The sequence below is a fragment of the Fonsecaea nubica genome, assembly GCF_001646965.1.
Source record: "Fonsecaea nubica strain CBS 269.64 chromosome Unknown Scaff14, whole genome shotgun sequence".
NCBI lineage: Eukaryota > Fungi > Ascomycota > Eurotiomycetes > Chaetothyriales > Herpotrichiellaceae > Fonsecaea > Fonsecaea nubica.
In genome coordinates, this window is record NW_019173687.1 from 397,699 (window position 1) to 414,866 (window position 17,168).

General features: G+C 51.8%; 6 protein-coding genes across 6 annotated transcripts; 3 read left to right on the forward strand and 3 right to left on the reverse strand.

Moving 5' to 3' along the window:
- Window positions 1-392: 392 nt before the first annotated feature.
- AYO20_03171 (hypothetical protein) lies at window positions 393-2,876 on the reverse strand (the record flags this gene model as incomplete). The annotated part of the gene is made up of 1 exon (XM_022641474.1): window positions 393-2,876. One exon carries the CDS (start codon window positions 2,874-2,876, stop codon window positions 393-395), a length of 2,484 nt encoding a protein of 827 aa, XP_022502676.1.
- Window positions 2,877-3,210: 334 nt separating this feature from the next.
- Window positions 3,211-5,178, forward strand: AYO20_03172 (hypothetical protein; the record flags this gene model as incomplete). The annotated part of the gene is made up of 2 exons (XM_022641475.1): window positions 3,211-3,307; window positions 3,359-5,178. The coding sequence occupies 2 exons, from the start codon at window positions 3,211-3,213 to the stop codon at window positions 5,176-5,178; spliced, it is 1,917 nt and encodes a 638-aa protein (XP_022502677.1).
- A 1,935-nt stretch (window positions 5,179-7,113) lies between these two features.
- Window positions 7,114-9,304, forward strand: AYO20_03173 (hypothetical protein; the record flags this gene model as incomplete). Its single annotated transcript, XM_022641476.1, has 3 exons — window positions 7,114-8,881; window positions 8,947-9,067; window positions 9,121-9,304. The coding sequence occupies 3 exons, from the start codon at window positions 7,114-7,116 to the stop codon at window positions 9,302-9,304; spliced, it is 2,073 nt and encodes a 690-aa protein (XP_022502678.1).
- A 978-nt stretch (window positions 9,305-10,282) lies between these two features.
- On the reverse strand, window positions 10,283-14,099 carry AYO20_03174 (hypothetical protein; the record flags this gene model as incomplete). Its single annotated transcript, XM_022641477.1, has 5 exons — window positions 10,283-12,947; window positions 13,003-13,270; window positions 13,320-13,687; window positions 13,745-13,962; window positions 14,019-14,099. The coding sequence occupies 5 exons, from the start codon at window positions 14,097-14,099 to the stop codon at window positions 10,283-10,285; spliced, it is 3,600 nt and encodes a 1,199-aa protein (XP_022502679.1).
- A 446-nt stretch (window positions 14,100-14,545) lies between these two features.
- Window positions 14,546-15,717, forward strand: AYO20_03175 (hypothetical protein; the record flags this gene model as incomplete). Its single annotated transcript, XM_022641478.1, has 2 exons — window positions 14,546-14,757; window positions 14,817-15,717. The coding sequence occupies 2 exons, from the start codon at window positions 14,546-14,548 to the stop codon at window positions 15,715-15,717; spliced, it is 1,113 nt and encodes a 370-aa protein (XP_022502680.1).
- A 71-nt stretch (window positions 15,718-15,788) lies between these two features.
- AYO20_03176 (hypothetical protein) lies at window positions 15,789-16,908 on the reverse strand (the record flags this gene model as incomplete). The annotated part of the gene is made up of 2 exons (XM_022641479.1): window positions 15,789-16,546; window positions 16,599-16,908. The coding sequence occupies 2 exons, from the start codon at window positions 16,906-16,908 to the stop codon at window positions 15,789-15,791; spliced, it is 1,068 nt and encodes a 355-aa protein (XP_022502681.1).
- Window positions 16,909-17,168: the final 260 nt, after the last annotated feature.

Below are 17,168 nucleotides of genomic sequence, written 5' to 3' on the forward strand. Positions count from 1 at the left end.
CTGGATGACGGTGTTGGTGGTGCAGTCACGTTCGTTGTTTGATGGCAAGATTTCAAAGCGACGGATGATGGGCGGTTGACGATCATTATCTGTTCTGTTCTGTTCTGTCACCATACGGTCCAGCATATGATAGACCCAGTCGACGTGGAGACCTCGACCGTGTCCGCAGAATACTGATTGACTAGCCCTTCTCGTGGCCGCATGTCGATTCTATCGAGCCAGGGCATCGCGAGTTAGAACGGGGCTCAATTCACCTGTCCATGTGGACCTGGAGACGAAGGCTAATGGCTTCGGATATAGCGCATTGAGCAGGTGCTGAACTGACGTTCTGCCGCCATTAATATAGATCCGCGCATGCGAGCCGGGAGCGGAGAGCCTGTGACCCTCTCAATTCAAGGTATCGAAGATGAGTCTGGAGCCGGTCGCATCTTGACATGAACCCTTTTAAAGGTTCGCGGTCTAGCATCTTTGTCGAAGTTTTTCGAGTAGGTTTGAATTCTGACCTCCGCTGGATCGGTCAGGGGGGTACCCATTTTTGAACGGTATCGCCGAGCCGCAGGAGTTTCGACTGATTTGGTTGAGACTGTGGGTTCCCGGGAGGTTTGTGCCCTGATTGGTGCTCGTTTTGTTCCCTGTAGAGACGACACTTCCTTTTCCTGCCCCATCTCCTGCGATTCACCACCCGCATTCTTGTCTTCAGACAGCCCTGTCGAAAATGAGGCATTCTGTTCCGCCTGCTGTTGTCGTTGCTGCATCCACTGGTCTGCAACAGCTTTCAATGCTGACATCTCTGCTCGCATATCCGCGCACTCCTTCTCATACAACTCATTCTGCTTCCGAAGTTTTTCATAGTCTTCCTTCGATTCCCGCAACTCGTGTGCCAGTGCCGAAGTGCTTCTGATCCATCTTTGTGCTCTCTGAGCTGTTTCTTGTTGATAAGACTTCTGTCGTAGTTCCGTAAGGTCAAGCTTTGTTTTTAACTGGGAAATCACGGCTTCTTGCTGCAGGAATTTGCTCTGTAATTTATCCAGCTCAACAGACGAATATCCACTGGCACTGGCGTCTGGAATATCCGGCGTCATTCTGCGTACGGTATAACGGAGACTGGGGCTTTGGGCCGTGGGCGCCATCAGCACCAGCTCGCTATCCCCTTTCTCTTGGGAGGTCGGGGCTTTGTAAGGGGATCCAGAAAGCTCTTCCATCAAAGGCCTGCATGCCAATTGAAACGATCTTGCCTTTTCCTGTGCAGGGCACTCGTCAACGTTGTCCGGGAGAGGAAGAGATTCCCACTCAAGAAGGATGCTTCGAGTCCGCGGGTGGAATGTCCTGCGATCATTCTGGGTTTTATCGACAAGTGGCGGCCCAATGCCCGCATCAACTGCCGCGTCAAGGATCGTTGTATATTCTGCAAGTTTGCAGCAACGCACACAGAGATCCAGCATACGGTAGATCACACGTGCAAGTCGGTCAACCGACTGGCTCGCGATTGTCAGTGCGTGTTGGACAGATCGCTGTAACCATTTTTTGCCCTCGTCCCAGTTTCCATGCTGAGAGTAGTAGGCCAGAAAGCTTCTGAAGAGGTCATCTTTCCACATGCTCCCATAATCTGCTTCACGCAGGAGGGTTAACCATGCTTCTGCTCGTGTCGGTTGCTCGCATCTCAGGGAGGTGTAGACCAAGACCATGAGAAGTCGTGGATTCAGAGTAGTCGGAACCGGGAGGTCCATTCCGTTGACGCGTGTCTTTTCCCACTTGTGGATAACGTTGAGAGGATTATCTGCCTTTGCTATGAAGTGTAGCATATGATTTAGTGACCGAGAGTCGCAGGCTCGACCAATCTGCAAGAGCATGTAGAAGATTGCTGGGTCCGAGAGTGGAAGTGTACTCCTCTTCAGCGCGGCCACGGCGTGGTAAGCTAGACTGTGGCTCCCGACTTTTGAAAGAGACCGAATGAGCATAACGTAAACGGAGACAGAGGGAACTTCATCTGTGTGTAGCACCGCCTTTCCATAACCGTCAATCAGCCCAGTCAATGATATACGCCCGGCATCGAATTCAGTGGTCAGCTCTTTTATGGCTTGCTGAAGACCGCCTCTAGCCGCCTGCGCTTGAATGCGGGGTGCCACATAGAAAAGGTCTTCCAGATTTCCCAACGATCGCATCTGTTTTCGTGTCAGAGCGAGCATCTCGGCCAAGCGATTGGTGTCTGAAAGAGCGCTGATATCTTCAGGGGTTTCGAGGGTCGTGCTGTCGATTGGGTCATCCGATGGAACAATCGAGTAGAAATGGTTGGGCCCAACACGGAGGTGCAGGAGCATCCTCAAAGCTAGAGTGATCGCATTCAGGCGATGGTAGCGCTTGAAGTTGGATAACTGCTCAGCCGAGAACTCGCGTGCAGACAGCACTTGTCGTATTGGTATCTTCTCTTCTTGCAGCACACCGTCTTCCTGGCCTAGGTCTGCCGGCCAAATTGGCATCTCAATTTCTCCGGGGATCTCATCGTCCTCCACCCGCGCCTGCACGGCCGTCGCATAGTATCTTCGCTGTTGAGATAGTCCTGACAGAGGGTTACGGAGCTGGATGGTACTCCGGAGTTGCCGTTCCCTCTCCTTGAGTGTATCTATTTCATTGTTGATGGCGGCGAGCCTTTCATCCCAATCTTTCCTCTGTTTTGCCTTCCAACTTGTGTCAACGAACAGTGCGGCCGCAAGGACAGGGGTCAGCAGGACCGTAAAAGCGTCACCGAAGCCTGGCCGGCGTCGTGGAGGTCTGGTAGTGGTCTTCCGAACAAGCATCGAGCTGATGGAGTCTGCGGAACAGTGGTAGTGAGAGCTTCTCAGTCTGGGTCGAGACGCTTGAGTCCATAAGCCTCTCATTGCCTCGGTTGAGGCTTCTCTACCGTTGTCGCCAGAAGTTGTCTCTCGGTGGTCGAGAAATTGTCGATTTACATGTCGGGATGGAAGTGGACTGATCGTAGCGAAGTTCAAGTTCTTTGGACGAGACTAATAGAGCTACACGGGAGCTTGGAAATGATTATGTCTGACCGAAGAGATGTGCCAATTGGCGACTGACATACCTGTGTCAGACAGAACTATTTTCTAGCTTGCCAATTGCCCACTTCGTCCATTTATTTCCTGGTCGCGTCTTCACTCTCACAAAGACACGATTTACATCAATGTAAAACCGCATCCGCTCCGCGGCTGGGCTTGAATGGCTGCCAGGAGCCGCTTTCATCCAGAAAGCAGAAGTCATGAGCAGTCAGAAACCTACACACTCCGTCGGTCAAAAACCTACAACCTCCTCGTTGGTAGGTGGAAGACTTTTAGGCGCAGACGCATAATCTTGATCTTGCTCGCAGCATGGCTCCTGTACCTGTTCTTTAAGTACATGCCAACAGATCTTCCTCCTGTATCTGAGCGATACGATCACCGCTACGGTCGCTTACGCCCGGGGATACGTGGTCCGTATGGGAGTGAACCTCAGGACACGCTCCAATATCCCGATCGGAGTTATGAAGGTCCTATAATGTTCTACGAACTGGCGACTACCTTACAAGAGCATGCGTGGGTCCGAGATATGAAAGGCAATATTCTCTTCGCCGTTTCAGACTTGAAAAATGTCCCTCGGGTTCTGCCTATGGCGTGTGCAATGGCACAGCATAACAGGACACGAGTTCATCTGGCATTTATGGGACGTGATGCCGCAGCCTGGTCAGACATCCGCGCCACAAATGGGATGGAAGATTTAGGTTGCAATATCAATTTCCACGATGCGCGACCTGACCACGCGGCTCAGTCGTCTATACAGAGGCTGCAGGTCAGTGCAGCTGCAAGTCTGGGACACATTCATTCTGTCATACAACTGCATGCGGTTATAATTACAGAAAACGAGGATGAATATCTGGTCAATGCTTTGAGGGAGAAGACATTGTCGACTGGTCTTCCTCTCATCATGCTTCCCAGCAACCCGCAGAGTTTGTCGTGGGTCTCATTCTTGGATGCCGCATCCCTCTCAAAGCTCGATAAAGTCCAGATTGACATCGTCATCCAAGCGCAGCCTGGGTCTTCAGCTTCACTGATACGGCTTCTAAGCTCGATCAAGGACGCCGACTACTCAGGATGGGTGCTTCCGAGGTTGACGATTGAACTCCCCAGCAAAGTTGATCCCTTCCTCACTCGATATTTGTCAAATTTCCGATGGCCTGCTAATGGCGCCGATAGCGAGAGTAGACTCACAATCAAACACAGACTGGACACGAGACTCATGACCCCTGTTCAAGCGTGTATGCGAACAGTCGAGTCCTTCTACCCTGCTGCAGCGAGTACTTCACACGTTCTGTTGCTCTCACCCAACATCGAGCTCTCACCGAACTACTTCCAGTTTCTAATGTACACTTTACTTGAGTATCGTTACGGATCACAGAGAGCAGGTTTGATCGAACTCATGGCTGGTATCTCGCTGGATCTGCCTCAATATGGACCAGACATGAAAACGAAGGCGCCATATGGAGGACAACTTGCGGAGCCTTTCACCCTTTGGCAAGTACCCGCATCCTCTGCGGTGCTCTATTTTGGAGATCGATGGGTGGAATTTCACGCTTTCCTGTCTCATCGACTCCTCCGAGATCCAGAGCTTAAGTCGAAGACCAAATCCACACCACTGCTGTCACATGAATATCCAGCATGGATGGTTCCAATGCTTGAAATGATGCAAGCGCGTGGTGATTACATCTTGTACCCAAGTTTTATGGAGAGGGAGGGCCTATCAGCGGTCACAGTACACAGTGAACTTCATCAGCCCCCGGAAGAATACATTGCGGAGGAAGAAGATCAAAAATCGGACAACGGGGCCCCAAAGATGAGTTTGGCCGATGATAAAGCGCTGACGGCGGATGACGAGATCGCTCGACTGATGCGTCATGAACAGAGGTTGTCTGGCAACTCGCTTACCACTCCGCTTCTAGCGGTTACGGTACAACTACAGGCAGATAACCTTTTAACAGGACGCAACATTCCATTAATGTCCTTTCACGGTGAAAAGAGAGAATGGGCAGATTCCTGGGCCGTCGCGTCAAAATTCGCAGAGGAATTCGCAGTTTCTGTCGGGGGATGTGCCGGTTACAATAGTCACCAGGACGATAACACGGTCGCGTCGCTATTCTGCCTTGCGGCTGGTTGAGGTTTGTTCCTCGCAATGCTGCGACATCATACGTTTTGGTCACGCTCTGGTACTTCACCACGGTCGGACAGAAAGGCTGCTCCCGGTTTCACTATTTTTACTCCAATCATGGAGTAGACAGCCCTAAGCTGCCACATCGTCAATGTTATCCCCCTCTTGTGGCAAATGAACCGTCGCGAGTGATGCTGTGAGATCGGATCGCAGACAAAATCGGTACGGGAGGGGATGGAGCAATAAAGAACAGGGTGGTGGAAATGCTCGGTGGACGATCGTTTTATCAGATCGAAGATCGCAGAGCACCAGAGTCAAAACGGATGGGGAGCTGCTCCAGGTGGGCGGAAAGTCAAATCATAGGGCGCAGAAGTGATCGACATTCTAGGTCGCCCGTCATCCATCTTGCCCTGTGTAGTCCTCTCGGACACTGAATGATTCTTTTTACCTTCTACGCTGGGAATATCACAATGGTCACCCTTTTGTTCGTCCATGTTCAGTTTCCATCACTGTCAGATAGTTGACAATGTTGTCGGATACCGGATGACGGACGTGGACTCCATTGAAGACCCCGCCTGTGCTTCCCCAGACTTGACATTTTGGTATCACTGGTAGTCCCGCCTCTTACCCACCATGGCCAAATCCCATCGCCGGCCTCTCACCCTCGGCAGAACCAAATGCTGGATCATCGAGTCGTTGGGTCGAAGTGGAAGCAGGGATCTGATGCTAGAGGGAGGGGGATCTTGGAGTGTGCGCCAATTGGTAATTGGTGATTGCTGCGCCGTGCGTCTCGACCTGGCTGCTGGCTGATGGCTGCGCTTCACGCCCAATTACCAACCCTAACTGTGGTGGGTGCTCATATCCTTCCCCTTCTCTTGGCGGACGTATGCTCTGATAAGAATTGGCGCAGAGTATGTTTTTTCCTCTTTGTTGCTTTTTCCGGTATCATGGTGGCAGAGTAAGAGAGAGAGCATCTGGGTGCTCTCAAGCTCAATAAGTTCGGCTAATGCATGGCTGCAGTGGTGTCGCCCACCTAGCCCACTAACCTTGGACTAAGCCAACTCGCGATGTGCTTGCCCGGGGGCCCGTCAAACAGCCATTCTTGGGGCATGTAACTGGTGGAAGTGCGCCCAGCCTCCACACCCCCGAACCGCCCCCCTCGCGTTCCCAGGCATCGCTAGTGGACCATTGGCACGGAAGAGCCTGCCTAGGCCTGGCTCCCCCCGAACGCTGGGTGGGCGATATGGGCGATGATGGGCTGGGCTGATGGGGAACTGGCTTTGGCTGCCTCTTAGTGGCCCTGGCTCGTGCTCGAAGCTCCTCCTTCCAACACTTGGCGGCCCACCATCCCTCCATTCCTGCCCCTCTCTACCCAGTATTCGTCCCGCCCTCAGGAATCACCTCGTCTACTGTGGATCTCCTCTCTCTTCCCTTCTCCAGACTTTCCCACCTGCTGAGTATTCCAACAACTACTCGCACTCGACACGACCACCTTGTATCTGAGTACTTTTGGATTCTTGCTTTGTTTGCTCTCGTTGTTACCAGAAAACTTGATCCAGACTCAGAGTCAACGTTTCGTCTCTATTGCCCCTCTCCTCGGCTACCACGACATTGTCCTACGGCACTTGTATCGAACTATATCCTGTCCTCCATTGGCTCAAACCTCTACCTCAGCACCCATCCTTGCCCATTGACAGCGCTGCGAGAGTGCCTGGCGAGGGAGTACCGCAATATCGTCTCTTCTCAAACACTAGTATATCGGTCGTTTGTGATTAAAGGAGACCTACTGGGGCAGCACGTGTTCGACGCTTTCCCCGATACCTGCTGTTGTGCAGGGCCGGCTAGGACTCCTGTGGGGGCAGGACGAGCCTTTGGGACAAGTTTCCTGCTCAGAATATCAAACCGAGTTATATTTCGCCTTGTCTCTCCATCTATAACAGGGAGATGGCTACAGTTGTGGTTCAGCAACAACCTCAGGTTCGACAATCGACTCCTCCACCCCTCGGCCCGACCATTTCATTGAATCAAGCTCGATCCTCGACACCCATTCCCAACAAACATCTCCCTTACTGTCCGCCCGGACCTGTTCCCTCACAGACGCAAATCACTCCCCCAAACTCTCCTCCACTACGAAACGTCGCTCCCAAACCCACCTCGCTCCTCCACCCTCCAAGCAGCTACCAGAAGCTGTGCAATTCTCCGCCGATATATGGCATCTCGGCCAAACAGCTGGCTGAAGCGGTCGAACACTATTCGCGTCAACCCCTTCCACATCCGTCGTCAGTGTTTCCATGGCTGCACGGGCTCCATCCTGAAAACCATATCCAATTAGCCTTCTTTGTCGCTAGGAAGAAGTCGTTGCGCAGGATACCAAAGTGCTTGCGAGGGATAACCATCATCAAGGCCGGTGGTGATCTGAGTCGCTCGAGGATCAAAGGAGCCATTGCCCCAGATGAAATCCTTAACTTGTCAGAAGGTAATGGCCGGGGTTTTATAGATTGTGACCCTCGAGAAGGCTTCTCGGTGCGCAATTTCCATATCCAAGCGGTTAAGATGGCCCTTGTGTCCGACATTATCGTTTATGGCGACGAAGATACCGATCACCGTATCATCAAATCTGTTGCTGAGAGAACAGCAACTGTCCAGAAGAAATGGCGGAAGGAATTGGAGAGCATCGGCCAATGTCCTGAGACTTTTCACACCTTCGTGTTGACGCAGTCATTCGAGGACTTTGAACAGTCACATCCGGAATTGGTGGCTATCGACTCCCAAGGCAGATACCAGGACCACACACTCGACTTTCTCCAGCAAGAAAGGCGAGAAATGTGTGCCATGTCCAAGGCCTCGGAAATTTCACAGGCTGTGTTCCAAGGCCCCTCGCCGGGCCCCTACACAAACCCTCCGTCAAGCCTTGATGATCCGACTTACGATCTCTATGTGGAAGCCAGTGATCACGCTTCCCTTCCGGACGACAAACTTCTGGCTGCGAAATTGAAACAGCTCGAAGAACGCGAGGATGACGACGATCCTGTCCACCTGACGTTTCCCAGCTCAGGAAGTATCCTACCGCCGTCATGGTCCCAGGTTGAAGTCGATGGCATCCTGCGTATGTGTCGATGGCTATACAACCTCACTCATACCATGAAGCCTGTCAATAAATGCAAAGATGAAGATGGCGACATCCAGATGACTGAATTCGCACCTCGGCCTCGTCGCGTCCTCCTACACTGTGCAGATGGATACACCGAAACATCAATGCTGGCCGTTGCGTATTTTATGTACGCCGAAGGTGTCCCCTTGCACGAAGCGTGGATTCGCTTGCACTGTGAAAAGCGACGCAATTTCTTCGCGTATCCTTCAGACGTTTCACTACTGAACGCCATTCAATGCCGCATACTGGATGAATCTCCGAAATTTGATTCCTCGAAGTTGTCATCCATTGAAGCGCCTGCCTGGTTGACCAAACTCGACGGTAGCTTACCAAGTCGCATCCTTCCGTACATGTACTTGGGCAACCTGACACACGCGAACAACCCCCAAATGCTCAAGCTGTTGGGCATTAGACGAATTCTGAGTGTCGGTGAGCCGGTCTCCTGGACAGAAAAGGAAGTCAACGACTGGGGTCGAGAGAACCTGATGATGGTGGATCGTGTGCAGGACAATGGAATCGATGAACTGACGTTGGAAATGGAAAGGTGCTTGGAATTTATCGGTAAGATTCCTCTCCAGCAGACCATTAGAATAACTACAGAAATTGGATGCTAACGCACACTTCAGAACGAGGAAAACAAGATGGCACTGCAACACTAGTCCACTGTCGTGTCGGTGTTTCTCGCTCTGCAACTATTTGCATCGCCGAAGTAATGGCAAGTCAAGGACTGAGTTTTCCCCGTGCATAGTAAGTCCCTTCCAGCCACTCCCACTGATGGTCGATGCTTATACCCATGGTAGCTGCTTTGTTCGCGCTCGCCGCCTCAACGTCATCATCCAACCGCACCTGCGCTTCGTCTACGAGTTGATGAAGTGGGACGAAATACAACAAGAGAAACGCGGTGTGGTTGCGAAGAGGGAACTCGAATGGGCGACCGTGGCGCGGGAGATCGCTGCAATGAACAGACCATATGCACGGTCGTGAGCCTTGAGTGGTTCCGGACCGTTCTTTTCGCTGGCTTTGGTCTTTGATCAGACCTATCCCCTGATACTCTGCCTATAGAAGGTGGGTGTCCATCGGATACAAAACAGCTGGACTGAGCCTCACAATCCTGTGCCGCTACCCAGACGGGTGGACTTTTTGGCACCTATTGCAGTAGCTGTGATTGTTGTTGCTACTATGATGATATTGCGTCGATCTACGATGAGGGAAATGTGCTATGACTACAGATGTTACGGATTGGATATATGATGGATGAACGGATGTTGAATGACTGTTATGAGGACCTGATGATGGGGCGCGTTTGGCCAGGATGGTTATTTGGAAAAGTAGGCAGGGCCTCGCTGGACATGTAGCGCGCGCAATGGGGTCTTTTGGTTCTGTGTTGATATTCTCACATTGGGTAAAGGAGCTCAATCAACACTTGGGGCCTCGCGGCGTCAAGGTCGCGCTACGCTGTGCCGCGTGCGTTGTGGCGGAGGGTTATAGAGGTCCCCCCTGGCTTGTCAGTATCTGGATGTTTGGGGGGCTATAACAAAGATGCTGGAGCCAACCAGTGGTTCGAGCTCAGGAGAGCGAGAGAGCGAACATCTTAACGACCTCATTCTCAGTCTATCTACTGAACGAGTAAAGGTTCGACGCTTTATAGTTCCCCAATAATCTGGTGTTTTCCATTTTTCCGTTTTTCCGCTCTTCGTTCTTTTTCCCCAATCGTCAAACGTGATTAACGTGTTCGGTATAATATAATTATGCAATAATAAAAACCAATCCAAAGGTGGCATCCCCAGAGGGCCAGCGAAAGTTGATTCGTTTCTTCTCCGTTTTTTTGAAATTTCCTGTTTCCCTTTTCCTTTACCATTTCCTTTCTTTTATGCGTGTTGAACCAATCATCGAACTATCCGGCCATCAATCCCGCCGGACTGCCAAACTGCCAGGCTGCTAGACAAGCCAACATGAATATTCCTACAGTTTGTCGGCTTTTTGCCTCAACTCGTCGGCCAACCGGGTCAGGTACGCCCTGACAATGTCCTTGGGGATCGCGCCCATGTCATGCGAAGAACCGGAACCAGAACCTGCAATCTCGATGCTTTCCGCTCCTCCTTGTTGTTGTTGTTTCGCATTTTTGCTTTTTCCCTTACTCTTACTCTTGCCTTTTCCGTCTCCATTGCCCTTTGCGTCCGGAAATGTTTGTGTAGCGCCGTCATGCTCGTGGTCATGGTTGTGGTCCTGCTCGCGGTCGACCTTCAGAAAGCGGCGGACGATCTTTTCCACGTCCCGCCGTCCGTCCTCGTACGCGGCGAGGTCGCGGTTGCCGTACACGTCGCGGCCCGCGGCGTACTTGTGCGGGTGTAGCGTGCGGAAGAAGACGTTGACGGAGATGTTGATTCTCGAGTCTGATGATGCGTTCGGGCTCGAATCTGCGTCCGTGGTCGTCTTCGGGACGGGGCTTTCTTCGTTTAATTTGTCTTCGGTGGTGGTGGTGGTGGTTGAAGTGGATTCGAGGGTGGGTTGGGATAGGGTGGTTGATGTGGCTGCGGCTGCCGGTGCAGAGGTGGACGTTGAAGTGGACAGGGAAGCGGATTCTGACAATGACGATGATACTGATATCGAGACTGGCTCAGGCCTTGTTAGAGATGGCAATGGAGTACCTGTGTGCGCCCACAATGGTGGAATGTACAAAGCATCGCCGGGCTTCAAGATTGCAATGTGAGGCCGTGTATTTGGCACGGGCTTGATCGTGTCCTCACCCAGTCCTGGATGTGGTGCCGGCTCGAAGATGTCGATACTGGATGTTGTCGAACCGGGTGGGAAATTCAGATGTTGTAGATCCTCTGGAGGGAACAGGATAAGCTTCCTGGTGCCCCGGATCTGGAAGAGAACGTTAGCCATCACGTCGTAATGTAGCCACATGTTCACATCTGCGCTAATCCGGAGAGGGCTGCTGTGCTGGTTCTTTTCCACGAAGGAGAGCGCAGACGGGATGTGGAAATCGGTCGCGATTTCGGGCCAGTCGGTGGAGAGATCGGCAGGTGAGGTGGTTGGATTAGTACTAGAAATCGAACGGAGATACATGTGCGCATTCGGGTCTGATTCAAGTTGGTGGATGAATTCCTGGAACGAGGTCGTCTTGTAGGCGAAGTCTTTGCGTTGGAAGTTCATTGTCCGACCCGGAGCAGAATGAACAACGATGGATTTTGAGGTTGGGATCTTCGAAAGGAGATATCCTGCTGTCCAAGAAGATACACATTCACCGAAGTCCAGACCTGAGAGGATTCTGGGCCTGCCTTCGCTCAGGACACGTAGAAAATCTTGCTCCAAGTCAACCTTGATATGTTTGATGGGAGTTGAGACGCCCGCAGCCATGCCATCATGCGTCGTCGATTGAGCCGCAGATTTCCTGGATTCTGGCTTCACCATCGTCCAGTGTGAGCTCAATCCTGCTTCTCGATCATATAGAAGCCAACAACCTGGATTCCAATATGCGCCGAAGCTGAAACAAGTCGCCCCGCCACCAACGATCAGAGTGGTTTGTCGAGCGGTGTAATGTGTTGAGTGACCGATGAGGAAAGGGCGCGGTACATTCGGATCCCTCTTGGGCAAAACACAAGCCACTCTGAACTCCATTTCCTTCTCGTAGTCGCTGAAGGCAGAAAAGCTACCGACAATGGAGAGGATCTCGTAATCCTTAGGTATGCAGCCGTGCTTTGCTACTCCACCAATGAGCAGAATCTCATCTCTGATGACGCTGTAAGAAGCCCCTAGACGATTTAGCCATGGCCAGATGCCCGCAGAGGCGTCCAACGCCGTGGATACCCTAAAATTGATTCCCATGACTTTGTTATCCCGGATGATCAGTCTCCATTTCCACAGGCCCTGACAAATGACTCCGTCCTGTCGCATTCCGCCGAGGAGGAGACCGTGATTGAAGCCCAGGCGGACAAAAGACGCCCCAAAGCGTGGCATAGGGTCAAACTTGAGACTGCGGAGAACTTGCCAGCCGTTTTCCCTGTCCCACAGCAGGCAGTCAATCGCAACACTGGTTGCTGAGGTTTTCCCACCAAACACTACAACGCCATCCTGGTCATATGGTAATACCACGGCCGCTGCTCGGTGTCGAAATCGAGGCTCTGGAAGATCGTGGACTCTTTCCCATTTCGAGTCTGTTTGAAGCCAGCAATCTTTCAGGGGCGACGATGGTGAGCCTCGACCACCAACGAGAAGATTCTGCCCATTATGAAGTGTGGTGATGGTATGGCAACACCGGGCGCCCACTTCATCCGGTGGAACGGAGGGATACGGAAGTGTCGAGTCTGCAGATGTGTAGACCGAAGTAGTTGATAAGCGACCTCCAGTACCAATGCCCCCGTGGAGGGCTATAGCGTCTTGACCTGGGACTATAAAAGCAGAACCATGATGGGCCCTGCCTTCTTTCTCTGGATTCGCGGAGTATTTGTATGCAAACCATTGGGTGTTATCTCTGTGGGGAGAGACGGTCCTTGCTGAAAGGTCTGATACCAAACTATCAACTGATGCCCTCCTCGATCTCTGCTGCTCTGGCACGAGAGGTTCGGGGCCTGTTTGTGCAATCACTAGACAGTAATGAGATGCGAATAAAGCAAACTCCTCCCTATACCCAAGTTCTCAGTACATAAGGAAACTGGGATGATCTGACATTAACTCACCACTCGTCAAATGGCTCAACTTCATCCAGAGAAATTCTTTGAGATGGGGATAGAAACCTGGGGTCGGCCCAAAGCTCCCAAAGGTTTTGTATTTCGACATGCGGGAATCCGGCGTCCTGAAAACGTAATGTCTGGGTGTGACAACCGGGATAAGTGAGCACGGATCGAAGGGGTGTGCCTAGTTTAGCAAAATGTTTTAACATGGCCGCCGTGAATGGATTGTCCGGACGATCCGGCGATTGTTGTTCCAGGAGACAAAAAGTCACATCTGAGCCCCATCAGTCACTTTATCCACAGCTGGGAAGAGATCAGCATACCTGGAGACAGGGTGGAGGTCCAGGCGATCAGATCATCTGCGTCCTTCGTAGCCATATAGGTGATGCTGACTTCGGCGAGACAGAATACAAGGCATTGGTCGAGGTCGATAACGGATCTTAGAAGTCGCTCCAACCTCCGAGGGTTTCGTAAATCGCATCCAATGGCGACGTACACATCCGAATCCAGCACGACTCCCTTTGCCGAGTCCGTCGTGTCCGCCGTCCTCGAGAGCATATCTCTCATTTTGGGGGTGTTCAAGATAATCTCTCGCTTACTGATCATGAGCTCTTCGAAATCGATATCGATGAACTTGGTGTTGCCACACAAGTCGGGATGTTGAGCCATCCATTGGAACGGGAGCGGGTCACTACGAGGGTAAGTCGCGTTTGATCGCACTGCATAGGTTGTCGACATCCTTACTCACTAGCCACAGCCCAAATTGATGACGACCTTCTGTAAGTCAGAGGGTTTTTCCAGAAACTGCCTGACCACCCAATCGACTGCTCTCATGCGGAGCCAGTATCCACGGTTAATGGTGGGAGAGCGACGGATCGGCTTCTTGACAAAGTAGCGATAAAAGTGCGGTTGAGGAAGGTATAGCTTCTCGACACTCCTTTTGGATACAATACTGCTGTTATTGGTCTGTGGCCATACCTTTGTTAGTGCGAGCAAACCAAACATTACAGGGAGTGACATACGCCCATCACAAGGCCAGCATTTTTTTCCATGGGGATTTCATCGTTGGCGTTTCCTTCCTGGGGAGTCGCGGAGGAGGCCATGATGATCTCCGTTGGCCCCTTTGCAACATGGCAAGGAGACAAGAGAGACAACAGAGGTCAATGGAGAGTGAAGATGAAGTATGCGTGAGTCACTGAATGTCATGAATCGTCACTTGGGGAAAAAGATGAAAGTCGGTTGCGATATTCGGCCTTGGCACTGCATGTATTTGTGATTGGTGCGAGTGAATTGCCTTCCGACCGATCATGTTTGCCTCCAAGTGCCTTTATTTCTAATCTTCTGCTCAGCAATTCTTTACGGTAGACCTATGAGCGTCGAGTACAGCAAGAGGTGGTTGAACTACGGGTCGAACGCTCTAATTGTCTAACGAAGCGATCATTTCGTCGAGATTCTCCTCATCGAACCCTTCATCCTGCCAAAGAAGAAGCCCAACCACGCAATAACCTCACTTTTACCAGTAACTGAAACCGGACAAGGCTAGGCTATCATGGACACTCCTGAACCATCCCTGAAGGTGCTGTTCAACCAAGCAAAGAAACAGCAAGAAGATTTGGATGGCCTCGACCCCCGGAGCGCAAACTTCAAGCACACCCTTCAATCCATCATCGACAACCTCGAACAGTGTCGCAAATTGATTCAAGACCTCTCTTTGTTCAGTACGAATGAAGAGGTTGAAGACATATCTACGCAAGACCTGCAGTATGTAGAGAGAATTGGCATGGCTGCGCCTCTCGAGTATTCGTCTGACATTGTCTTAGATACCTGACGGTGGACTGTCTACTGGCCGAAGTCAAGATCAGAGGATATGGCGAAAACAGACTATCATCGTTGCGGGACGCCGCAGAACTATTCGAACAGTTTTTGACCCGACTAGATCAATATGGTCTGCTAGATGCCTCGGATCGCCAACTTTACGAACGCTACCTCGAACAGCGCGGTTCATTTCGAATAGTCTCCTCGAATAGCCCCGAGGAGAAACGAAGGATCAAGATTTCTCGCTTTCAACAAGAAAAATCTTTGAAGCAAAAGTTGCAGGTTTGTGTTCGTCTCACGCTGTGCATCACAAATTCACTGACAAAACAGTATCTGAGAGACGAATCCACGAAATCCAATGTTGACGACGAGACCATTCGGAGTCTTTATCTGGCCGAAATTGCTCTCCTAGTCAACAAGGCGTTCTCGTCTCTGGAAATGATAAATCAGGAGTTGGAAATATTATCTCAGATGCGGGATACCGAGCCAGCTAGGCCCGGGCTATCACCGCCAGATCAGAGAGCTCCCGCGAGGTCTGATGCTTATTCGGAGCGTTTAGACCGGCCTGCTACAATGGCAGGCCTTGGAAAGAGAGGAGGCCCCTTACTCAGTTCTAGCGGAAAACCTCTTCAGCCCTTCACCCTCACAGACAAGCGGACCCAATTGCGACAGGGCGTATTCAGGCCAGGACACAACCTCCCTACCATGAGCATCGACGAGTATCTGGAAGAAGAGCGCCGAAGGGGTGGCATTATTGACGGTGGAGGAAACGCCAATGCCCCTCAGGCCGAGCCCGATGAGGATAATATGGAGCAAGTCGACGCTGCCACGATGAAGGCACGAGAGTGGGATGAGTTTGTAGAGGCTAACCCGAAAGGAGCTGGAAACACGTTGAACCGGGGGTAGTGAGACTGCACGCAAAGCAGAAATTCCGTTGCAAATCAAACGGACCCTAATCTCTTCCTAAGTGCCTCCTTTCACGTCTCCTGAAGGTCTGTGACGGTGGTAGGACGCTTCGCTTTAATCTCTGTGAGAATTTTGTCCGCACCCTTGCGTAGCAGTTCATCTGCAGCATTGGTTCCAAACTTTTCGGCATCGTCCCGACTCTGGACATCATCTCTCATGTCGATTTCGGCCTTCTCTTTGCCGTCCGTGCTGACCACGAGCGCTTTCAGCCGAAGAAGCGAGCCACCGTCTTCCTTCTTAACCCAAGCAGTCTCCACCCCTAGCGGAGCACTGCATCCTCCTTCCAGCGTCCTCAAGAGACTGCGCTCACATGCCGTAGCAAGGTGAGTCTGTCGATGGTCAATCTGACTCAACATATCCTGCACTCGATCGTCGGACGACCTGTTCTCAATGCCAATAGCTCCCTGTCCAACGGCATGAAGCATGCCGCCACTTTTTGAGTCGAGGTATTGAGTGATCCGATCACCAAGCCCGAGGCGAAGTAGTCCGGCGGCGGCGAGTATCAAAGCATCAAAAGGCCCATCCTCAGCATCAAGCTTAGCTAGGCGAGTGCCTACGTTGCCTCTGACATCGAGCACTCGCAAATGTGGATACTTGAGTGCAATTTGTGCAGTTCGTCGTATGGAGGAAGTTCCTACGGTTGATCCAGCAGGGAGATCCTCTATGTTGCAAGCATCTCTTCCTGCCTTTATGACGAAAGCGTCTCTTGGGTCTTCCCGCTCCAGCACCGCGCCTACTTCGCAACCTGGAGGTAACAGAGTGGGGACGTCTGTCGGGCTGAATTAGTATAGCAAATGCCAGCTCCGTGCTTTCATGCAAACCTTTGAGCGAATGAACCAGAAAATCCAGTTGCCCCTCGAGCATGAGAGTCTCCAACTCGTGGGTCCATATGTTCTTCACGGGCATGTCCTTGAAAGGAGTAACTTTGTCAATGTCGCCCGCTGCGGTATCTCGCGCCTTGATGGCGTAGACATACTCAGGACAGGCCTCTGCCAATGCCTGGACGACCAAATCTGTCTGTATCAGAGCGAGTTTGGATTTTCTCGTTCCGACATTGAATGTGGTCTTGGAGTCCGACTCATCCGGGTTGGCCGCGGCATGTTCGCCTGACACAACCGCGAGGGTTGTCATGCTTGGCCGGGTAGCAAGTGTATTTCCTCAAGTTGGCGGCAGAACCGATGAGTGAAATCTTCGTGGCTTGGGGATGGAACATTGGGTCCAGTTGGCGCGGAGCCTTGCCGCGCCGAAAAAGATCACGTGTCTTATTTCCGCCGAGCTCATCACGTGCGACTATACGCTCTCGTGTCCCGTGCCTCGGCAAAGGAAATGATGATCCGGCTGAATATGACATGCCATGGGCTCGTTGGTACCTGGCACCACAGGCCACAAGC